At 41.5% G+C, this 17544-nt stretch overlaps 1 protein-coding gene across 9 annotated transcripts in view; it reads left to right on the top strand.

The window, feature by feature from the left end:
- The window catches only part of LOC130385951 (tumor necrosis factor receptor superfamily member 23-like), a 113993-nt gene that overhangs the window by 71735 nt on the left and 24714 nt on the right, over positions 1-17544 (top strand). For 3 of the 9 annotated variants that reach the window (XM_056594770.1, XM_056594755.1, XM_056594763.1), the window contains 10 exons: positions 2018-2143; positions 2621-2753; positions 4514-4644; positions 4948-4989; positions 11164-11189; positions 12959-12989; positions 13885-13907; positions 14039-14075; positions 14447-14469; positions 17171-17207. In XM_056594770.1, the coding sequence (XP_056450745.1) occupies positions 2018-2143; positions 2621-2753; positions 4514-4644; positions 4948-4989; positions 11164-11189; positions 12959-12989; positions 13885-13907; positions 14039-14075; positions 14447-14469; positions 17171-17207 (609 nt within the window). Of the gene's footprint in view, positions 1-52; positions 1907-2017; positions 2144-2620; positions 2754-4513; positions 4645-4947; positions 4990-5767; positions 5794-6586; positions 6618-7322; positions 7346-7476; positions 7514-8158; positions 10470-11163; positions 11190-12958; positions 12990-13884; positions 13908-14038; positions 14076-14446; positions 14470-17170; positions 17208-17544 lie in introns of those variants that run through there. The other 6 variants (XM_056594743.1, XM_056594749.1, XM_056594738.1 and 3 more) reach the window with 6 other exon arrangements.

Raw genomic sequence — 17544 nt, forward strand, 5'->3', positions numbered from 1 at the left:
CAGTTGTGTTGTTCATGTTTATATCAGAAGTTGTGTTGTTCATGTTTACGTGACACATTCAGTCATTCATTTCCGTTATTAGCCAGTGACGTCAGTGGGGGTGGCAAGTGGAATCAGGTGACAGCACTTGGACGTCACAAGCTGCAGCGAGACAGGAGTAACGGGACTATGGATAAATGAATGCATTCAAATCCGACCAATGAGAAGTGAGAAATATCCCTCATGGGTGTTACTGCTGAGGCCGAAGGATTGTGATTCGACCACTCGACGGGTAGCCTACTTGAAATGTTTCGACGCTCTCAATTAAAGTAAGGTAAGATAAACGCTGTCTATATCAAAACTGATATCCTCGTCATTATATTCAGGTAATTTACATATTTTCTAAAAGTTCAGGTGGTTTATAAAACGTAACTGTATAAAAAGAGTGATAGTTTAAAGTGCCATTCTTACTTTCGCTTTCATTTAGTCCGCTAACGGAAAAACAACGAAGACCTTCACGGTTGTTGTTATAAAATATAATTTGTTTTCTTAACAAACATTCTGGCTCCTTGGAACTTCATAAGAGACTCTGAGTCACCGCTGATTAACCATCAATAGAGCCATAACTCCAGGTGCAGACCTCCTGTAGGCCCGTGGCCTGCTCATTGTGTCCAGGCCTACACCCAGTCCTCCAGGCTGGTGATCAGCCCCTAGGCCCTGAGATCTTCAGCAGCCAGATGACTGTTTGGGGTTTAGTTTGGGATGAGTAAGGTGGAGTGTTCCACCAAAAAGGAATCCTATATTAAACAAAGGATCCAAAGACCAAATCAATCTAGTAAAGTATGTAGCCCCATGAACATAAAAGTCGTACATTATATTTGTGACACACTTTCAACACTCAAACAAATGTATTTTCTTTATCACAGCTAAATTAAAAGCATTACATCGCGGTTAATGCATACCGACAAGGTTAAAAACTCTTTGTTTAACAGCTCTAATGTTTACCAACTTTATATTATTTTAGTTTAGAGAAAAGTGTGTGGTAGAAATTAATGATTATATTCTATGGTAAACTATTATTATTATTAGGCCTGTATATCTAATGGTAGAAAACATGTAAAACGCCTCTGGATTTTGACCCAGGGCTGGTCACGAGGCCTGGGAGTCTTGGGTCAGAGCAGGGGTTGGGGCGCAACCCCCCAGGAGCAGGAAGCTACTGACACAAGGCATGCTGACTCAACTTCCTGGGTCCTAGACTATCTCGTGACCATCTGTTTAGAAGAATTTGTGTTTGATTATGTGTGGACACCTAAAAAACAAGAAACTGCTGAGTACTGTGCTGCTGTGTGTTTAAAAAGAGGCTGGAATCTGTTGACGAGGAGTGACTCTGCAGACCCACCCGGCTGTTATCGTTGTTGTTGTACTTCACGATAAAGTCTTTTGTCAATACTTGCTCCGGACCCCTCTTTCTTTTAATCTCTCTCGCTTGAATTAGTCTAAGTGTTTTGTATCTCGATTAATCTACTACAAGTGTTAAAGATACAAGTTATTACAATTATTAACTCCTGAATATTTTTTTTATCTCTCTCCAGATTTTTCTGAACTTCAAGAAAAGTCTGTAGCTGCAAGTCAATGATGATACAGCAGCCAAAGTAAAGCCTGTGTGGCCAATTTATTTAGAATGTACAAGACAGGATAAAACAAAAAAACTTATTTGGCCATGAATGAAAAAGACTTGCACTGACACACAGAAGAAATATCTGCAAAAAATCAATTAGTCATACAAACTGGACCACCATGTTCTTACAAATCCTGTTCCTAATATGTTCAGTTTGTAATACTCATGGTGTTGCTAGTACTGCATCACCATCGTGTGCCAGTGATGAATACAGAGCGGGACAGCTCTGCTGCCTTGCATGTCCTGGTGGTAAGAGTCCATTAACCCAGCTGTTGTCAAGCTGTTGTCCAAAATACTTCTGTATGATTTCTTCAACCAAATCCATTGGAAAACAACATATTTTAACGTTCTTTCCAACAGGATATAGGGTTCATAGGGATTGCACAGCGACAACCAATTCATTGTGCTCAAAGTGCCCCGATGGTACTTTCAAAGAAGGCCTTAGCGGACAGAAGCAGTGCTCTGCCTGTACAAAGTGTGTCACAGGTACATCTATATTATTAAATGGAAACGCCCCCCATGCAACCCCCATATGTTGTGTTGATGAGAATGTTGTGTTGTCCATGTTTATATCAGAGAAGTTGTGTTGTCCATGTTTGTATCAGAGAAGTTGTGTTGTTCATGTTTATATCAGAAGTTGTGTTGTTCATGTTTATATCAGAAGTTGTGTTGTTCATGTTTATATCAGTAGTTGTGTTGTTCATAATGATATCAGAGAAGTTGTGTTGTTCATGTTTATATCAGAGAAGTTGTGTTGTTCATGTTTATATCAGAAGTTGTGTTGTTCATGTTTATATCAGAAGTTGTGTTGTTCATGTTTATATCAGTAGTTGTGTTGTTCATGTTTATATCAGAAGTTGTGTTGTTCATGTTTATATCAGTAGTTGTGTTGTTCATGTTTATATCAGAAGTTGTGTACTCTCAGGTTGTCTCAGGTTCCTCTGTAACTCTTGTGATTGACAGGTCTGAAGGTGAAGAAGAGGTGTACTCCAACATCAGATACTGAGTGTGAGATCCTGGATGGATTCTTCTGTAGTGACTCAGCAGATAAAGACACATTCTCAGAGGCCACATTGTCATGCCAACCCCACACGATGTAAGTGGAGTTAATTATATATTCAATACATACAGTACAACAAGGGAATTGTAAAGGGGTCCGATTATGAAAACAACACTTTTCCTGGGATTTGGGGCGTTGTTTTGGGTCTCTGGTGCTCCCACACGCATACAAACTTTGAAAAAAGTCTGTACATGATTTTTTGAGTGAGATATGCATTTCTGAGAGTACCCCGCCTACAGTTACCAAACGAGCGAGTCACTTTCAGCGCCCCCTCCTGCGTAGTGTGGATAATATGAATGCTTAATATCTTAAGCATTCATATTATTGCATTCTATTCTTTCAGTAGGCTAATCTGCTGTTGGCCTTGATGGGGTGGTATTTTAACCCTTTTTAACCCCATTTTCCTGCAACATTCCTGCGTCTCCCCCTCCTACAGAGCCCATTTCAGCCCCGTGTCAGTGGACAGTAACCATCCTACGAATGTTGTTAGTGCAGTGCACGCGTGTTAATGTTAAGGGGAGTTTCGGTAAACGCTCCAAAGAAATGTACGATGGTTCGCAAGATCCATCGTGAGAATGATCATACGAGCGTGGATCCGTCGTTATCGGGAAACGAAGCCCTGGACAATATATAATTTACTGGTGTGGCTTTTTTTTGTCTGTTCTTAAAATATATACCATATTTATTAATACAAATGTCAGAATAGATATTGTGAAAGTGCCGTTAATGCTTCACAATATTTACAGTGGTAGGCATAAGTTTAGGCACCCATGCTAAAGTTGACTAAAAAGAGGAATAAAAAATCTTCTTTTGGAAATTGATCTTAATGCCTCAATTAAACAAATGAGGAAAAATCCAACCTTTAGGGACACCAATTTGCTTTGTATGATTTTGAATATTGTATCGTAAATAAGTAAATATTCACCATTAAAATACAGGGGTCATAAGTATGGACACCCCTATGTTAATTCCCATATTAAAGATTGAAAGCCAGTAATTTCATGGATCCAGGATACTATATATCCTGATTAAGTTCCCTTAGCCTTTGGAATTAAAATAGCCCAACATCATCACATGCCCTTCATCATACCGAGAGATTGTCATGGTTTTATTTCAGTTAGCCTATTAGCTGGTTTGATTTGCATTGAGAAATCATTAGGCTAACTAACAGCTGTTAGGCTAACTGAAAAGAACCATGCCAATCTCCAGGTATGGTGAAGGGTATGTGGTGATGTGGGGCTATTTTAATTCCAAAGGCTACGGGAACTTAATTGGGATGTATTGTTTCCTGGATCCATGAAATAATTGGCTTTTAAAAAAAAAATCTGCCTACCTCTATGGGAATTTAACATATGGGTGTCTATACTTATGCACCCTGTATTTTAATGGACATTTAAAAAAGATTTATTTATTCACGATACATTATTCATTCACAAAGCAAATTGGTGTCCTTATAGGTCGGACTTTTTTGTTTAATTAAGGCATTAAGATCAATTTCCAAAAGATTGAGTTGACTTTTTAGTTAATTTTAGCATTTGTGCAAAAACTTATGCCTACCACTGTTTAATTTACTATGTAGTAATTTTCTCCAAAGCGGTGTACAGTGAATTCAGACACAGGGAGGTACAGGTCATTAGGAACAGGTAGGGGTCAGGCATCTAGCTCAAGAACCTTCCTGAAGGCCTACAGGAAGGTTGTGGACATTGGGGATCGAACCCAGTACCTTTTAAACCTGGAGTCCAACACCCAGTCTACTACTCTTAGAACTAAACGTGGTTTTGTCCTTCTGGTTTCAGATGTGATTCTGTGGGAGGGGTGCAGATACAACCAGGAACTGATTCAACTGATTCTACATGTATTACATATGGGGCAATTGCGTTCATAATAATAGGATGCATATGTTTCATCATTTCGTTAGTCCTGGGAGGTAAGCGTTACATTCAACTCTTTATGTATCATGTTACATTCAACTCTTAACATGTATCATGGTTACATTAAGCTTACATTTATCATATTACATTAAACTCTGACAAGTATCATGGTTACATTCAACGTAACACGTATCATGGTTACATTCAACTAACATATGTATCATGCTTACATTAAACTAGCATGTATCATGCTTACATTAAACTAACATGTATCATGCTTACATTAAACTAACATGTTTCAGGATTATGCTGAATGATGGTGACCTCTGTCCTAACATGTGTTGTTTATCACTTCATAGCATTGTTTTATAGATGGCGGAAAATGGAAAGGGATTTAACTGGTAAGTTCTTATTCTACATGTTTCACTTTGTAAATGAGTAACTGATCATTTATTAATATCCAGTCATTTGCAAGGGTTACGGACTCACACCAAGTCAAATGATATCACTGTGATTCAAAACATTTCATCTAATTGTAGCAGAGAGTCAGAGCCTACCTAGCAGAGGGACCAGAGTGGCAGACCTACTGAACAACAGCATCTAGATATTAGATTACAGAATTGAGCTATCAATTCTAAGACACAATAAGACACTACTCTCATAGCTGGGGCGATGTGGCCAGCATAACGTCAGCTCAGTGGCGTTTATAGCGTAGCTCACTGAGTCGTCATGACAACACAGAGCAGGGACAAAGGGTAGAAAGACTTCTGTCCTTGTTTGACCACGATAATGGCAGCCGTCTCCCTACACGTATTCAGTCTGTCAAGATGTTCTTCTGTGTAGAGGCTAATTCAGAGTGGAAACCAGGAACTGGTTCAACTGATTCTACATGATTAGAATATATGGAGCAGTTCATAATGATAGGATGGATACGTTTTATAATATCAATCATAGTCTTGGGAGGTAAGGGTTACATTGAACTCTAACATGTATCATGGTTAGATTTAAATAAATGAATCATGGTTGGATTCAACTAACATGTATCATGGTTACATTATATATGTATAATGTTACATTAAACTATCATGTATCATGTTACATTAAACTAACATGTATCAGGGTTATGCTGAATGATGTGACTTCTGTCCTGACATGTTGATGTGTTGTTTCTCTCTACAGAATGGGAAAAACTAATAGATGAGATGGTAAGTGTTATTACTGGTTTGATACAGAACACAATAATATGTGTGAACCTAGCTGGCAGTGGAGGAGTTATTAGATGATGACCAGAGGCGGATTAACACCCAGGCTATCCTCGGCTGAGCCTAGGGGCCCAGGTGTGCAAGGGGCCCTGGATGGGCCAGACTATTTTCAATTTGACTTAAAATAAAAAAAGACTTGACTCCTATTGGCCCATAACAAGAACCATTTAAAAGTGAAGCAGCTGATTGGGTAGATGTGTGGGCCATGTCATGTGACCAGGTTCATAAAGTCAGTTTTGTTGTAAAGGAATACGTCACGTCTGCTGGACAGCAAAGAGGCAGAATGTCTGAAAAGCGAAAAGCACAAGTGTTTCCATTTGTCGATATAGCACTCTGACTATTTATGACTTTGCCTGTGACCAATGCCAGCTGGGAGCGCTCTTCTTCAAAATGGGCGGTAGTTAAAGATAGACCAAGTCCACGATGGGCCAAAACAGACTGAATCACCCGACTCTGATCTGTCCGTTGATAGCGATATTCTGCGCAAATTGGATTTTACCAGCCTCATTAAGGAGATCTGTCGGTCGGTCGGTCAACAGAAGGGAGGCCATGTAATATTCCTAGCACCCTTTTATACATGGCAAAAAATGTATTACTTTTTTACTGCGTGATTTGTAAGGGGGCCTCACAAAATAGTAGCCTAGGGGCCAATGACCACCTTAATCCACCACTGATGATGACCTTGCAATGAACCCAATGTTCCTATTTGATTCACTTTTTTTTTTAATTGAAAAAGGAAACACGGGAACAGAGGTCAGAGTGTTACGGTAAGTTCTTATTCCACATGCTTCACTTTGTTAATGAGTAACAGATCATTTATTAACATCCAGTGATTTGCAAGGGTTACTGACTCACACCAAGACCTATATATTGTGCAGTTCATAATAATAGGATGCATACGTTTCATAATATCAACCATAGTCCTGGGAGGTAAGCATTACATTAAGCTTATTCAACTCATTCAACTAACATGTATCATGGTTACATTAAACGAACATGTAGCATGGTTATAACCATGATGTTAGTTTAATCTATAGATTAAACTAACATCATGGTTATAACCATGATGTTAGTTTAATCTATAGATTTAAATAACTTGCATCATGGTTATAACCATGATGTTAGTTTAATCTATAGATTAAACTAACATCATGGTTATAACCATGATGTTAGTTTAATCTATAGATTTTAATAACATGTATCATGGTTATAACAATGATGTTAGTTTAATCTATAGATTTTAATAACATGTATCATGGTTATAACCATGATGTTAGTTTAATCTATAGATTTATATAACATGTATCATGGTTATAACCTGACCCAAAACAGACGGGAATGGAGATCCTTTGTTGCTGCCCTACATGCCAGTAGGCATAAAGGGCAGTCAGTAAGAACCATGGTGACATTAGACTAACTAATGATAGTGACTGCTGTCCTGACATGTTACTGTATTGTTTATCTCTATATAGCATTGTGGGAACAACTTGATAAGGTAAGAGTTATTACTGGTTTGATACAGAACACAATAATATGTGTGACCCTAGCTGGCAGTGGTGGAGTTATTAGATGATGACCTTGTAATGAACCCAATGTTGATATTTTATTTACATTTTTATTTTATAGAAGAAGAAAACACAGAAACAGGAGAGGAAGTTTGATGGTAAGTTCTTATTCCACATGTTTCACTTTCTAAATGAGTAACAGATAACTTAGATAGAATATATTGAGCACTTCGTAATAATAGGATCCATATCTTTCATAATATCAATCATAGTCCTGGGAGGTACGGGTTAGATAAACTCTGACATGTATCATGGTTACTTTAAACTCTAACATGTATCATGATAACATTAAACTACTCACATGTATCATGATACATTAAACTAACATGTATCATGGTTAATTAAACTAACATGTATCATGATACATTAAACTAACATGTATCATGGTTAATTAAACTAACATGTATCATGGTACATTAAACTAACATGTATCGAGGTTAACATGCATCAGGGTTATGCTGAATGATATTGACTGCTCTCCTGACATGTTACTGTATTGTTTATCTCTATATAGAATTGGTTGATCGATATAATAAGGTAAGTGTTATTACTGTTTTGATACAGAACACAATGATATGTGTGAAGGTTCAAGGAGTTTAATTGTCATTGCAGTACACAACGAAAAAAGTGAAAAGTGCATACTAATGGTAGACACACACACATCACCCTGTCCATATTGTGCCCATCAGGTCCAGTCTGTTGTGTGTGTGGAGGGGCGGGGCGGGGGGGTTGTGGGGGTTGGAAGCTACTGCTCCTGGAGGAGAGTTGTCCTTAGTGCTTTGTTAGGGGGTTGGGGGGTGATGGAGGCTACAGCTCTTGGGGAAAAGCTGTTCCTCAGTCTTGTGGTGCGGGCCCGCAGTGTGCGGTACCTCTTCCCTGATGGGAGGGGGACAAACAAGGTGTCTCCAGGGTGGGTTTTATCAGTGCTGATTGACCTTGCCTTCCTCTTCAGGCGGTCAGCACACACAGAGTCCAGGTCTGGGAGCTCAGCTCCTATGATCTTTATTGCTGACCTAACCACCCTGGCCAAGTCCCTCCTGCTCTCCGCTGTGCAGCCTGCATACCACACCCTGCAGCCCTGGCAGAGGATGCTCTCAATTGTGCTTCTATCAAAGTGAATGAGCAGGTGTGTGGATAAACCAGCCTGTTGGAGCTTCAGTAGAAAGAAGAGCCTCTTCTGGGCCCTCTTTACAAGGTTGGAGATGTTAGTAGTCCATGTTAGGTCCTTGGTGTTGTATGTCCCCAGGAGTTTAACAGAGTCCACCCTCTCCACTTCTTCCCCGTTGATGGTAAGTGGGGTCTGCGTGGTCCTCTTGGACCTCCTAAAGTCCACGAGGGTCTCATTTGTTTTGTGGTGTTTAGGACCAGGTTGTTATCCACACACCACTCTGCTATGTGTTGGACCTCCTGCCTGTAATGGCCCTCATTGTGGTCACTAATGAGCCCCCCCACAGTGGAGTCATCAGCTCATTTGATTATGGTGTTGGATGAATGGATGGGTACGCAGTCATGGTGAAGAGGGTGTAGAGGGCTGGGCTGAGTACACACCCCTGAGGCGCACCGGTGTTCAAGGTTATAGTTGAGGATGTCAGATCCCCGACTCTGACATTCTGTGGTCTGTTTGAAACAAAGTCCAGGATCCATGAGCAGAGTGAGGTGGGGAGACCAAGATGAATGAGTTTGAGGACCAGTTTATGGGGGATTGTGGTGTTGAAGGCAGAGCTGAATTCCACAAAGAGCACCCTTACATATGTGTTGGGGTACTCCAGGGGGGACAGGGCTGTGTGGAGTGCGATGGAGACAGCGTCCTCTGGGGATCTGTTTGCCTGATGGGCAAACTGGTGGCTGGTGGCTGGCAGGTAATGGGGATAGGGACGATGGTAGTGGACTTAAGGCAGGTGGGAACTGCAGCTTGTTGCAGGGAGAGGGTGAAGATGTCTGTAGAAGCTCCTGCTAACTGGTCGGCACATGACCTCAGTATACGGCCCAACACCCCATCAGTAGCCTTGTTGGGGTCAATCCTTCTCAAGGTGGACCTCACCTGGTGGTGCTGAATTGTGTGTGACTGCTCCTCCTCCTCGCTAACCAGTGTGGTCTTATATTTGTAGTCAGATAGAGTTTTGATCCCTCACCACATGCTCCTGGGGTCCTTGTTTTCAAAGTGACCCTCAATGCGCTGTCTGTACTTGCCTTTGACCTCTTTAAAGGGGACCTATCATATCACCAGGTGTGAGTGTGATTAGCCATTACAAGCTGTTTTCAAAATGTGCAGCATTGTGACATCACAGGTGGGCGTGTCCACCTAGATGTGTGACGGACAGATGAGCAATGTTTGCTACAGTCCACGGGGTAGGCTGGTAGACTGATCTATCCAGCACACATGTAGGTGGACACGCCCGCCTGTGATGTCCCAAAGCTGCATATTTTCAAACCTGCTTGTAATGGCTAATCACACTCACACCTGGTGGTATGATATGTCCCCTTTAAGGCCCTTTTTTAGGTGTCGTCGGGCAGTTCTATAGACCAGTCTGTCCCCCGACCTGAAGGCAGTATCTCTCGCCCTGAGCAGCGACCTCACACAAACCAGGGTTTCTGATCAGGGAACACCTTGATGGTTCTGGTGCGCAGTACTGTCTCGGTGCAAAACTGGATGTAGTCCAGGACATTAGAGGTGTACTCCTCACAGTTGACTCCCTGCGAAAATACCTCCCATACTGAGCTCTAAAAACAGACCTGTAGTGATGTAACAGCTTCCTCACTCCATACCTGTACTGTCTTCACAGCTGGTTTGGTTCTACAGCAACTGGTTTATAAGATGGAATCAGTGTCAAGGAGATATGATCTGATAATCCGAGGTGTGGGGATGGTGCAGCTTTATATGCCCTGTGAATATTTGTATACACTTAGTCCAGAGAGTTTTTATCGCTTGTTGGAAAGCATACATTTTTGTGGAGTTATTAGAAGATGACTTTTAATGAACCCAATGTTGATATTTTATTTAAATTTTTATCTTATAGAAAAGTGAATCACTGGAAATGGATGGGAAGTTAACTGGTAAATTCTTATTCAACGTGTTTCACTGTGTTCATGAGTAACAGATTACTTATTAATATCCAGTGATTTGCAAGGGTTACTGACTCACACCAAGTCAAATGATATCACTGTGATTCAAACATTTCATCTAATTGTACCAGAGAGTCAGAGCCTACCTAGCAGAGGGACCAGAGTGGCAGACCTACTGAACAACATCATCTAGATATTAGATTATAGGATGGAGCTATCCATGTATATAAGACACTACTCTCATAGCTGGGGCGATGTGGGCAGCATAACGTCAGCTCAGTGGCGTTTATAACATAGCTCACTGAGTCGTCATGACAACACAGAGCAGGGACAAAGGGTGGAAAGACTTCTGTCCTTGTTTGACGACCACAACTCGTCTAACCATGATGCATGTATAAAATAACATGTATCATGGTAAGATTTAACTAACATGTATTATGGTTAGGTTAAACTAACATGTATCATGTTACATTAAACTCTTAACATGTATCATGGTTAAATTAAACTTATGGTACGTGTATCATGTTACATTAAACTATCATGTATCATGGTTATGTTCAACTATCATGTATCATGTTACATTAAACTAACATGTATCATGTTACATTAAACTAACATGTATCAGGGTTATGCTAAATTATGTGACTGCTGTCCTGACATGTTGATGTGTTGTTTCTCTCTACAGAATGGAAACAACAAATAGATGAGATGGTAAGTGTTATTACTTGTTTGATACAGAACACAATAATATGTGTGAACCTAGCTGGCAGTGGTGGAGTTATTAGATGAAGACCAGAGGCGGATTAACACCCAGGCTAGCCTCGGCTGAGCCTAGGGGCCCAGGTGTGCAAGGGGCCCTGGATTGGCCAGACTATTTTCAATTTTACTTAAAATAAAAAAAGACTTGACTCCTATTGGCCCATAACAAGAACCATTAAAAAGTGAAGCAGCTGATTGGATAGATGTGTGGGCCATGTCATGTGACCAGGTTCATAAAGTCAGATTGGTTGTAAAGGAATACGTCACGACTGCTGGACAGCAGAGAGGCAGAATGTCTGAAAAGGCGAAAAGCACAAGTGTTTCCATTTATCGATATAGCGCTCAGACTATTTATGACTTCGCCTGTGGCCACTGCCAGCAGGGGGCGCTATAATTGGTGCTCGTGCTGGGCGATATACCGGTTCACACCGCATACCGGTTTGTATTTTCGCTATGATTTGAATTTTTATTGTACCGACATGCCGGTTTATTTGATTGCACAACGTTCGGAACGCTGCACCGCGCATTGTTGCGCTTCTAAACACGCATGTTACGAGTACGACTACAACTTTCTTTATAGGACCATGACTGCGAGGCGCGATATTTCTGGCCAACTGGTAAAAGAGTGTGTCAAGGCTTTCAAACATATAAACCATAAAGCCTATGGGCTCCTCGGGACGGACTTGTTAACGCGCTGCGGCATCACTTACTTGATGTTGTTTTGATTGAAGATAGGCAGGTTGTAGTGGGTGAACGTGAATGAACGTGTGTGTGTCTGCGTGTGTTGCGAGCGTATGCGATTTCAAAGTAACAAAAAAAAAAACAGCCGATGCATGCATCCAAAACTGTTCGTTCAAAACCAAATAAACAAATCAAAAACAGAGTTGCTTATTCGCTTCAAATACTTTCTTTTATTTTCAAAACTTGGGAATTAATACGGCGCGATACCGAGCGCTTGAAAACAATGTTGGCGTCTCCTGTGGCTGCCTTGCGAACCTGCGTTATATTAGTTAATATGACTTTGGCAGTAATGTTATTAACCCCGCCATTCACGCAAGTGTAAACCCGAGCAGCATAACAAATATATATATTAGTAGTTTAGATGAGTCGACTAATCCAAAAATTATTCGAAAGATGAGTAGTTAGAAAATGTGTCGTTAATGGCAGCACTAGTGAACACCTGATAATGCATGAAAAAAAAATACTGTCATATACAGTGAAACTGTTAGAATTGAGAAAAATACTGTGATATAAATTGTTGGTCATACACCCCAGCACTAATTGGCACTAGTAAAAGATAGACTGAAATCCACCATGGGCCAAAAGAGACTGAATCACTTATCTCTGAAAGACAAGGATTATGGGCAAATTGGATTGTACCAGCCTCATTAAGGAGTTCTCTGTCGGTCGGTCGGTCCCCAGAAATACGTGGTCGCAGCAGCTATGGGGAACTCACACTTGTTTCTGTATCATTGCTGTTTAGTGAAGGCCGTCTCAATGTGTATGCCAGTGCTCCCAGAGTGTGTGCATGAGGGCCATGTAATATTCCTAGCACACTTTTACACATGGCACTGAATTGAGTTTTTTCTGCGTGATCAGTAAGGGGGCCTCACACAAATAGTAGCCTAGGGGCCAATGACCACCTTAATCCACCACTGATGATGACCTTGTGATGAACCCAATGTTCATATTGGATTGACATTTTTGTTTTATGGAAAAAGGAAACACCGGACCAGGTGAATGCGTGTTATGGTAAGTTCTTATTCGACAATTTTCACTGTGTTAATAAGTAACAGATAACTTATTAATATCCAGTGATTTTCAAGGGTTACTGACTCAAACACAGTCAAATGATATCGCTGTGATTCAAACATTTCATCGAATTGTACCAGAGAGTTAGAGCCTACCTAGCAGAGGGACCAAAGTGGCAGACCTACTGAACAACATCATCTAGATATTAGATTATAGAATGGAGCTATCCATGTATATAAGACACTACCTTCATAGCTGGGGCGATGTGGCCAGCATAACGTCAGCTCAGTGGCGTTTATAACGTAGCTCACTGAGTCGTCATGACAACACAGAGCAGGGACAAAGGGTACAAAGACTTCTGTCCTTGTTTGACCACGATAATGGCAGCCGTCTCCCTACACGTATTCAGTCTGTCAAGATGTTCTTCTGTGTAGAGGCTAATTCAGAGTGGAAACCAGGAACTGGTTCAACTGATTCTACATGATTATAATATATGGAGCAGTTCATAATAATAGGAATCTACGTTTCATAATATCAATCATAGTCCTGGGAGGTAAGCATTACATTAAGCTTATTCAACTCATTCAACTAACATGTATCATGGTTACATTAAACTAACATGTATCATGGTTATAACCATGATGTTAGTTTAATCTATAGATTTAAATAACATGTATCATGGTTATAACCATGATGTTAGTTTAATCTATAGATTTTAATAACATGTATCATGGTTATAACCTGACCCTAAACAGACGGGAATGGAGATCCTTTGTTGCTGCCCTACATGCCAGTAGGCATAAAGGGCAGTCAGTAAGAACCATGGTGACATTAGACTAACTAATGATAGTGACTGCTGTCCTGACATGTTACTGTATTGTTTATCTCTATATAGCATTGTGGAGACGACTTGATAAGGTAAGTGTTATTACTGGTTTGATACAGAACACAATAATATCTGTGACCCTAGCTGGCAGTGGTGGAGTTATTAGATGATGACCTTGCAATGAACCTAATGTTGATATTTTATTTGCATTTTTATTTTATAGAAAAAGAAAACACAGAAACAGAAGAGGAAGTTTGTTGGTAAGTTCTTATTCCACATGTTTCACTTTCTAAATGAGTAACAGATAACTTAGATAGAATATATTGAGCAGTTCGTAATAATAGGATCCATATCTTTCATAATATCAATCATAGTCCTGGGAGGTACGGGTTAGATTAAACTCTGACATGTATCATGGTTACTTTAAACTCTATCATGTTTCATGATAACATTAAACTACTGACATGTATTGTGTTTAGCTAACATGTATCATGATACATTAAACTAACATGTATCATGGTACATTAAGCTAACATGTATCATGATACATTAAACTAACATGTATCAGGGTTATGCTGAATGATAGTGACTGCTGTCCTGACATGTTACTGTATTTTTTATCTCTATATAGAATTGATTCAACGATATAATGAGGTAAGTGTTATTAGTGTTTTGATTCAGAACACAATAATATGTGTGAAGGTTCAAGGAGTTTAATTGTCATTGCAGCACACAACGAAATACAGGTTGACACTCTCTAGCAGCAGTTAGAGTTTAAATGTCTAAATGACACAAAACACAAAAAGACACAATAAGACAATCGCACAAAGACCAAATAACAAAAGTGGTTTAAAAAAAAATATATAAAAGAATATATATATAAGTGGATAAAGATTTCAGTGGAGGCCACAGCTGAAAAGTGCACAATACTAATAGTACACACACACACACACACACACACACACACACACACACACACACACACACACACACACACACACACACACACACACACACACACACACACACACACACACACACATCAACCTGTCCATATTGTGCCCATCAAGTCCAGTCTGTTGTGTGTGTGGGGGGGCGGGGCGGGGGGGGGGGTGGGGGTTGGAAGCTACTGCTCCTGGAGGAGAGTTGTCCTTAGTGCTTTGTTAGGGGGTTGGGGGGGTGATGGAGGCTACTGCTCTTGGGGAAAAGCTGTTCCTCAGTCTTGTGGTGCGGGCCCGCAGTGTGCGGTACCTCTCCCCTGATGGGAGGGGGACAAACAAGGTGTGTCCAGGGGGAGTTTTACCTGTGCTGATTGACCTTGCCTTCCTCTTGAGGCGGTCCCTCTGGGCCCGCTTTACAAGGTTGGAGATGTTAGTAGTCCATGTTAGGTCCTTGGTGTTGTACGTCCCCAGGAATCTAACAGAGTCCACCGTCTCCACTTCTTCCCCGTTGATGGTAAGTGGGGTCTGCGTGGTCCTCTTGGACCTCCTAAAGTCCACGAGGATCTCATTTGTTTTGGTGGTGTTTAGGACCAGGTTGTTATCCACACACACTCTGCCATGTGTTGGACCTCCTGCCTGTAATGGCCCTCATTGTGGTCACTAATGAGCCCCCCCACAGTGGTGTCATCAGCTCATTTGATTATGGTGTTGGATGAATGGATGGGTACGCAGTCATGGTGAAGAGGGTGTAGAGGGCTGGGCTGAGTACACACCCCTGGGGCGCACCGGTGTTCAAGGTTATAGTTGAGGATGTCACATCCCCTACTCTGACATTCTGCGGTCTGTTTGAAACAAAGTCCAGGATCCATGAGCAGAGTGAGGTGGGGAGACCAAGATGGATGAGTTTGAGGACCAGTTTATGGGGGATTGTGGTGTTGAAGGCAGAGCTGAAGTCCACAAAGAGCACCCTTACATATGTGTTGGGGTACTCCAGGGGGGACAGGGCTGTGTGGAGTGTGATGGAGACAGCGTCCTCTGGGGATCTGTTTGCCTGATGGGCAAACTGGTGGCTGTCCAGGTCCACAGGGATGCGGTCTCTGATGTACGCCAGTATCATCCGCTCAAAGCACCTCATGATTACTGGGGTGAGGGCGACTGGGCGGTAGTCATTGAGGCAGGGAATGGCAGATTCTTTAGGGGATAGGGATGATGGTAGTGGTCTTAATGCAGGTGTGAACTGCAGCTTGTTGCAGAGAGAGGGTGAAGATGTCTGTAGAAGCTCGTGCTAACTGGTCGGCACATGAGCTCAGTATACGGCCCGACACCCCATCAGGGCCAGTAGCCTTATTGGTGTCAATCCTTCTCAAGGTGGACCTCACCTGGTGGTGCTGAAGAGTGAGTGTCTGCTCCTCTTCCTCGCTAACCAGTGTGGTCTTATATTTGTAGTCAGATAGAGTTTTGATTCCTCACCACATGCTCCTCGGGTCCTTATTTTCAAAGTGACCCTCAATGCGCTGTCTGTACTTGCCTTTGACCTCTTTAAAGGGGACCTATCATATCACCAGGTGTGAGTGTTATTAGCCATCACAAGCCGTTTTCAAAATGTGCAGCATTGTGACATCACAGGTGGGCGTGTCCAACTAGATGTGTGACGGACAGATGAGCAATGTTTGCTACAGTCCACTGGGTAGGCTGGTAGACTGATCTATCCAGCACACATCTAGGTGGACACGCCCGCCTGTGATGTCCCAATGCTGCATAATTTCAAACCTGCTTATAACAGCTAATCACACCTGGTGGTGGTATGATATGTCCCCTTTAAGGCCCTTTTTAGGTCTTGTCGGGCAGTTCTATAGGCCAGCCTGTCCCCCGACCTGAAGGCAGTATCTCTCGCCCTGAGCAGCGACCTCACATTACCGTCAAACCAGGGTGTCTGATTAGGGAACACCTTGATGGTTCTGGTGCGCAGTACTGTCTCGGTGCCAAACTGAATGTAGTCCAGGACGTTAGAGGTGTACTCCTCCAAGTTGGCTCCCTGAGAAAATACCTCCCATACTGAGCTCTAATAACAGACCTGTAGTGATGTAACAGCTTCCTCACTCCATACCTGTACTGTCTTCACAGCTGGTTTGGTTCTACAGCAACTGGTTTATAAGATGGAATCAGTGTCAAGGAGATATGATCTGATAATCCGAGGTGTGGGGATGGTGCAGCTTTATATGCCCTGTGTATATTTGTATATACTTGGTCCAGTGAGTTTTTATCTCTTGTTGGAAAACATACATTTTTGTTGAGTTTTGGTAATACTTTCTTGGTAATACTCCACCACTTCCTAGCTGGCAGTGGTGGAGTTATTAGAAGATGACTTTTAATGAACCCAATGTTGATATTTTATTAACATTTTTATCTTATAGAAAAGGGAATCACTGGAAATGGATTGGGCGTTAACTGGTAAGTTCTTATTCAACATGTTTCACTGTGTTCATGAGTAACAGTTAACTTGTGTTCATGAGTAACAGTTAACTTTTTAATATCCAGTGATTTTCAAGGGTTATTGACTCACACCAAGTCAATTGATATCGCTGTGATTCAAAACATTTCATCTAATTGTACCAGAGAGTCAGAGCCTACCTAGCAGAGGGACCAGAGTGGCAGACCTACTGAACAACATCCTCTAGATATTATATTATAGAATGGAGCTATCCATGTATATAAGACACTACTCTCATAGCTGGGGCGATGTGGCCAGCATAACGTCAACTCAGTGGCGTTTATAACGTAGCTCACT

The sequence above is a fragment of the Gadus chalcogrammus genome, chromosome 1, assembly GCF_026213295.1.
Source record: "Gadus chalcogrammus isolate NIFS_2021 chromosome 1, NIFS_Gcha_1.0, whole genome shotgun sequence".
Lineage (NCBI taxonomy): Eukaryota > Metazoa > Chordata > Actinopteri > Gadiformes > Gadidae > Gadus > Gadus chalcogrammus.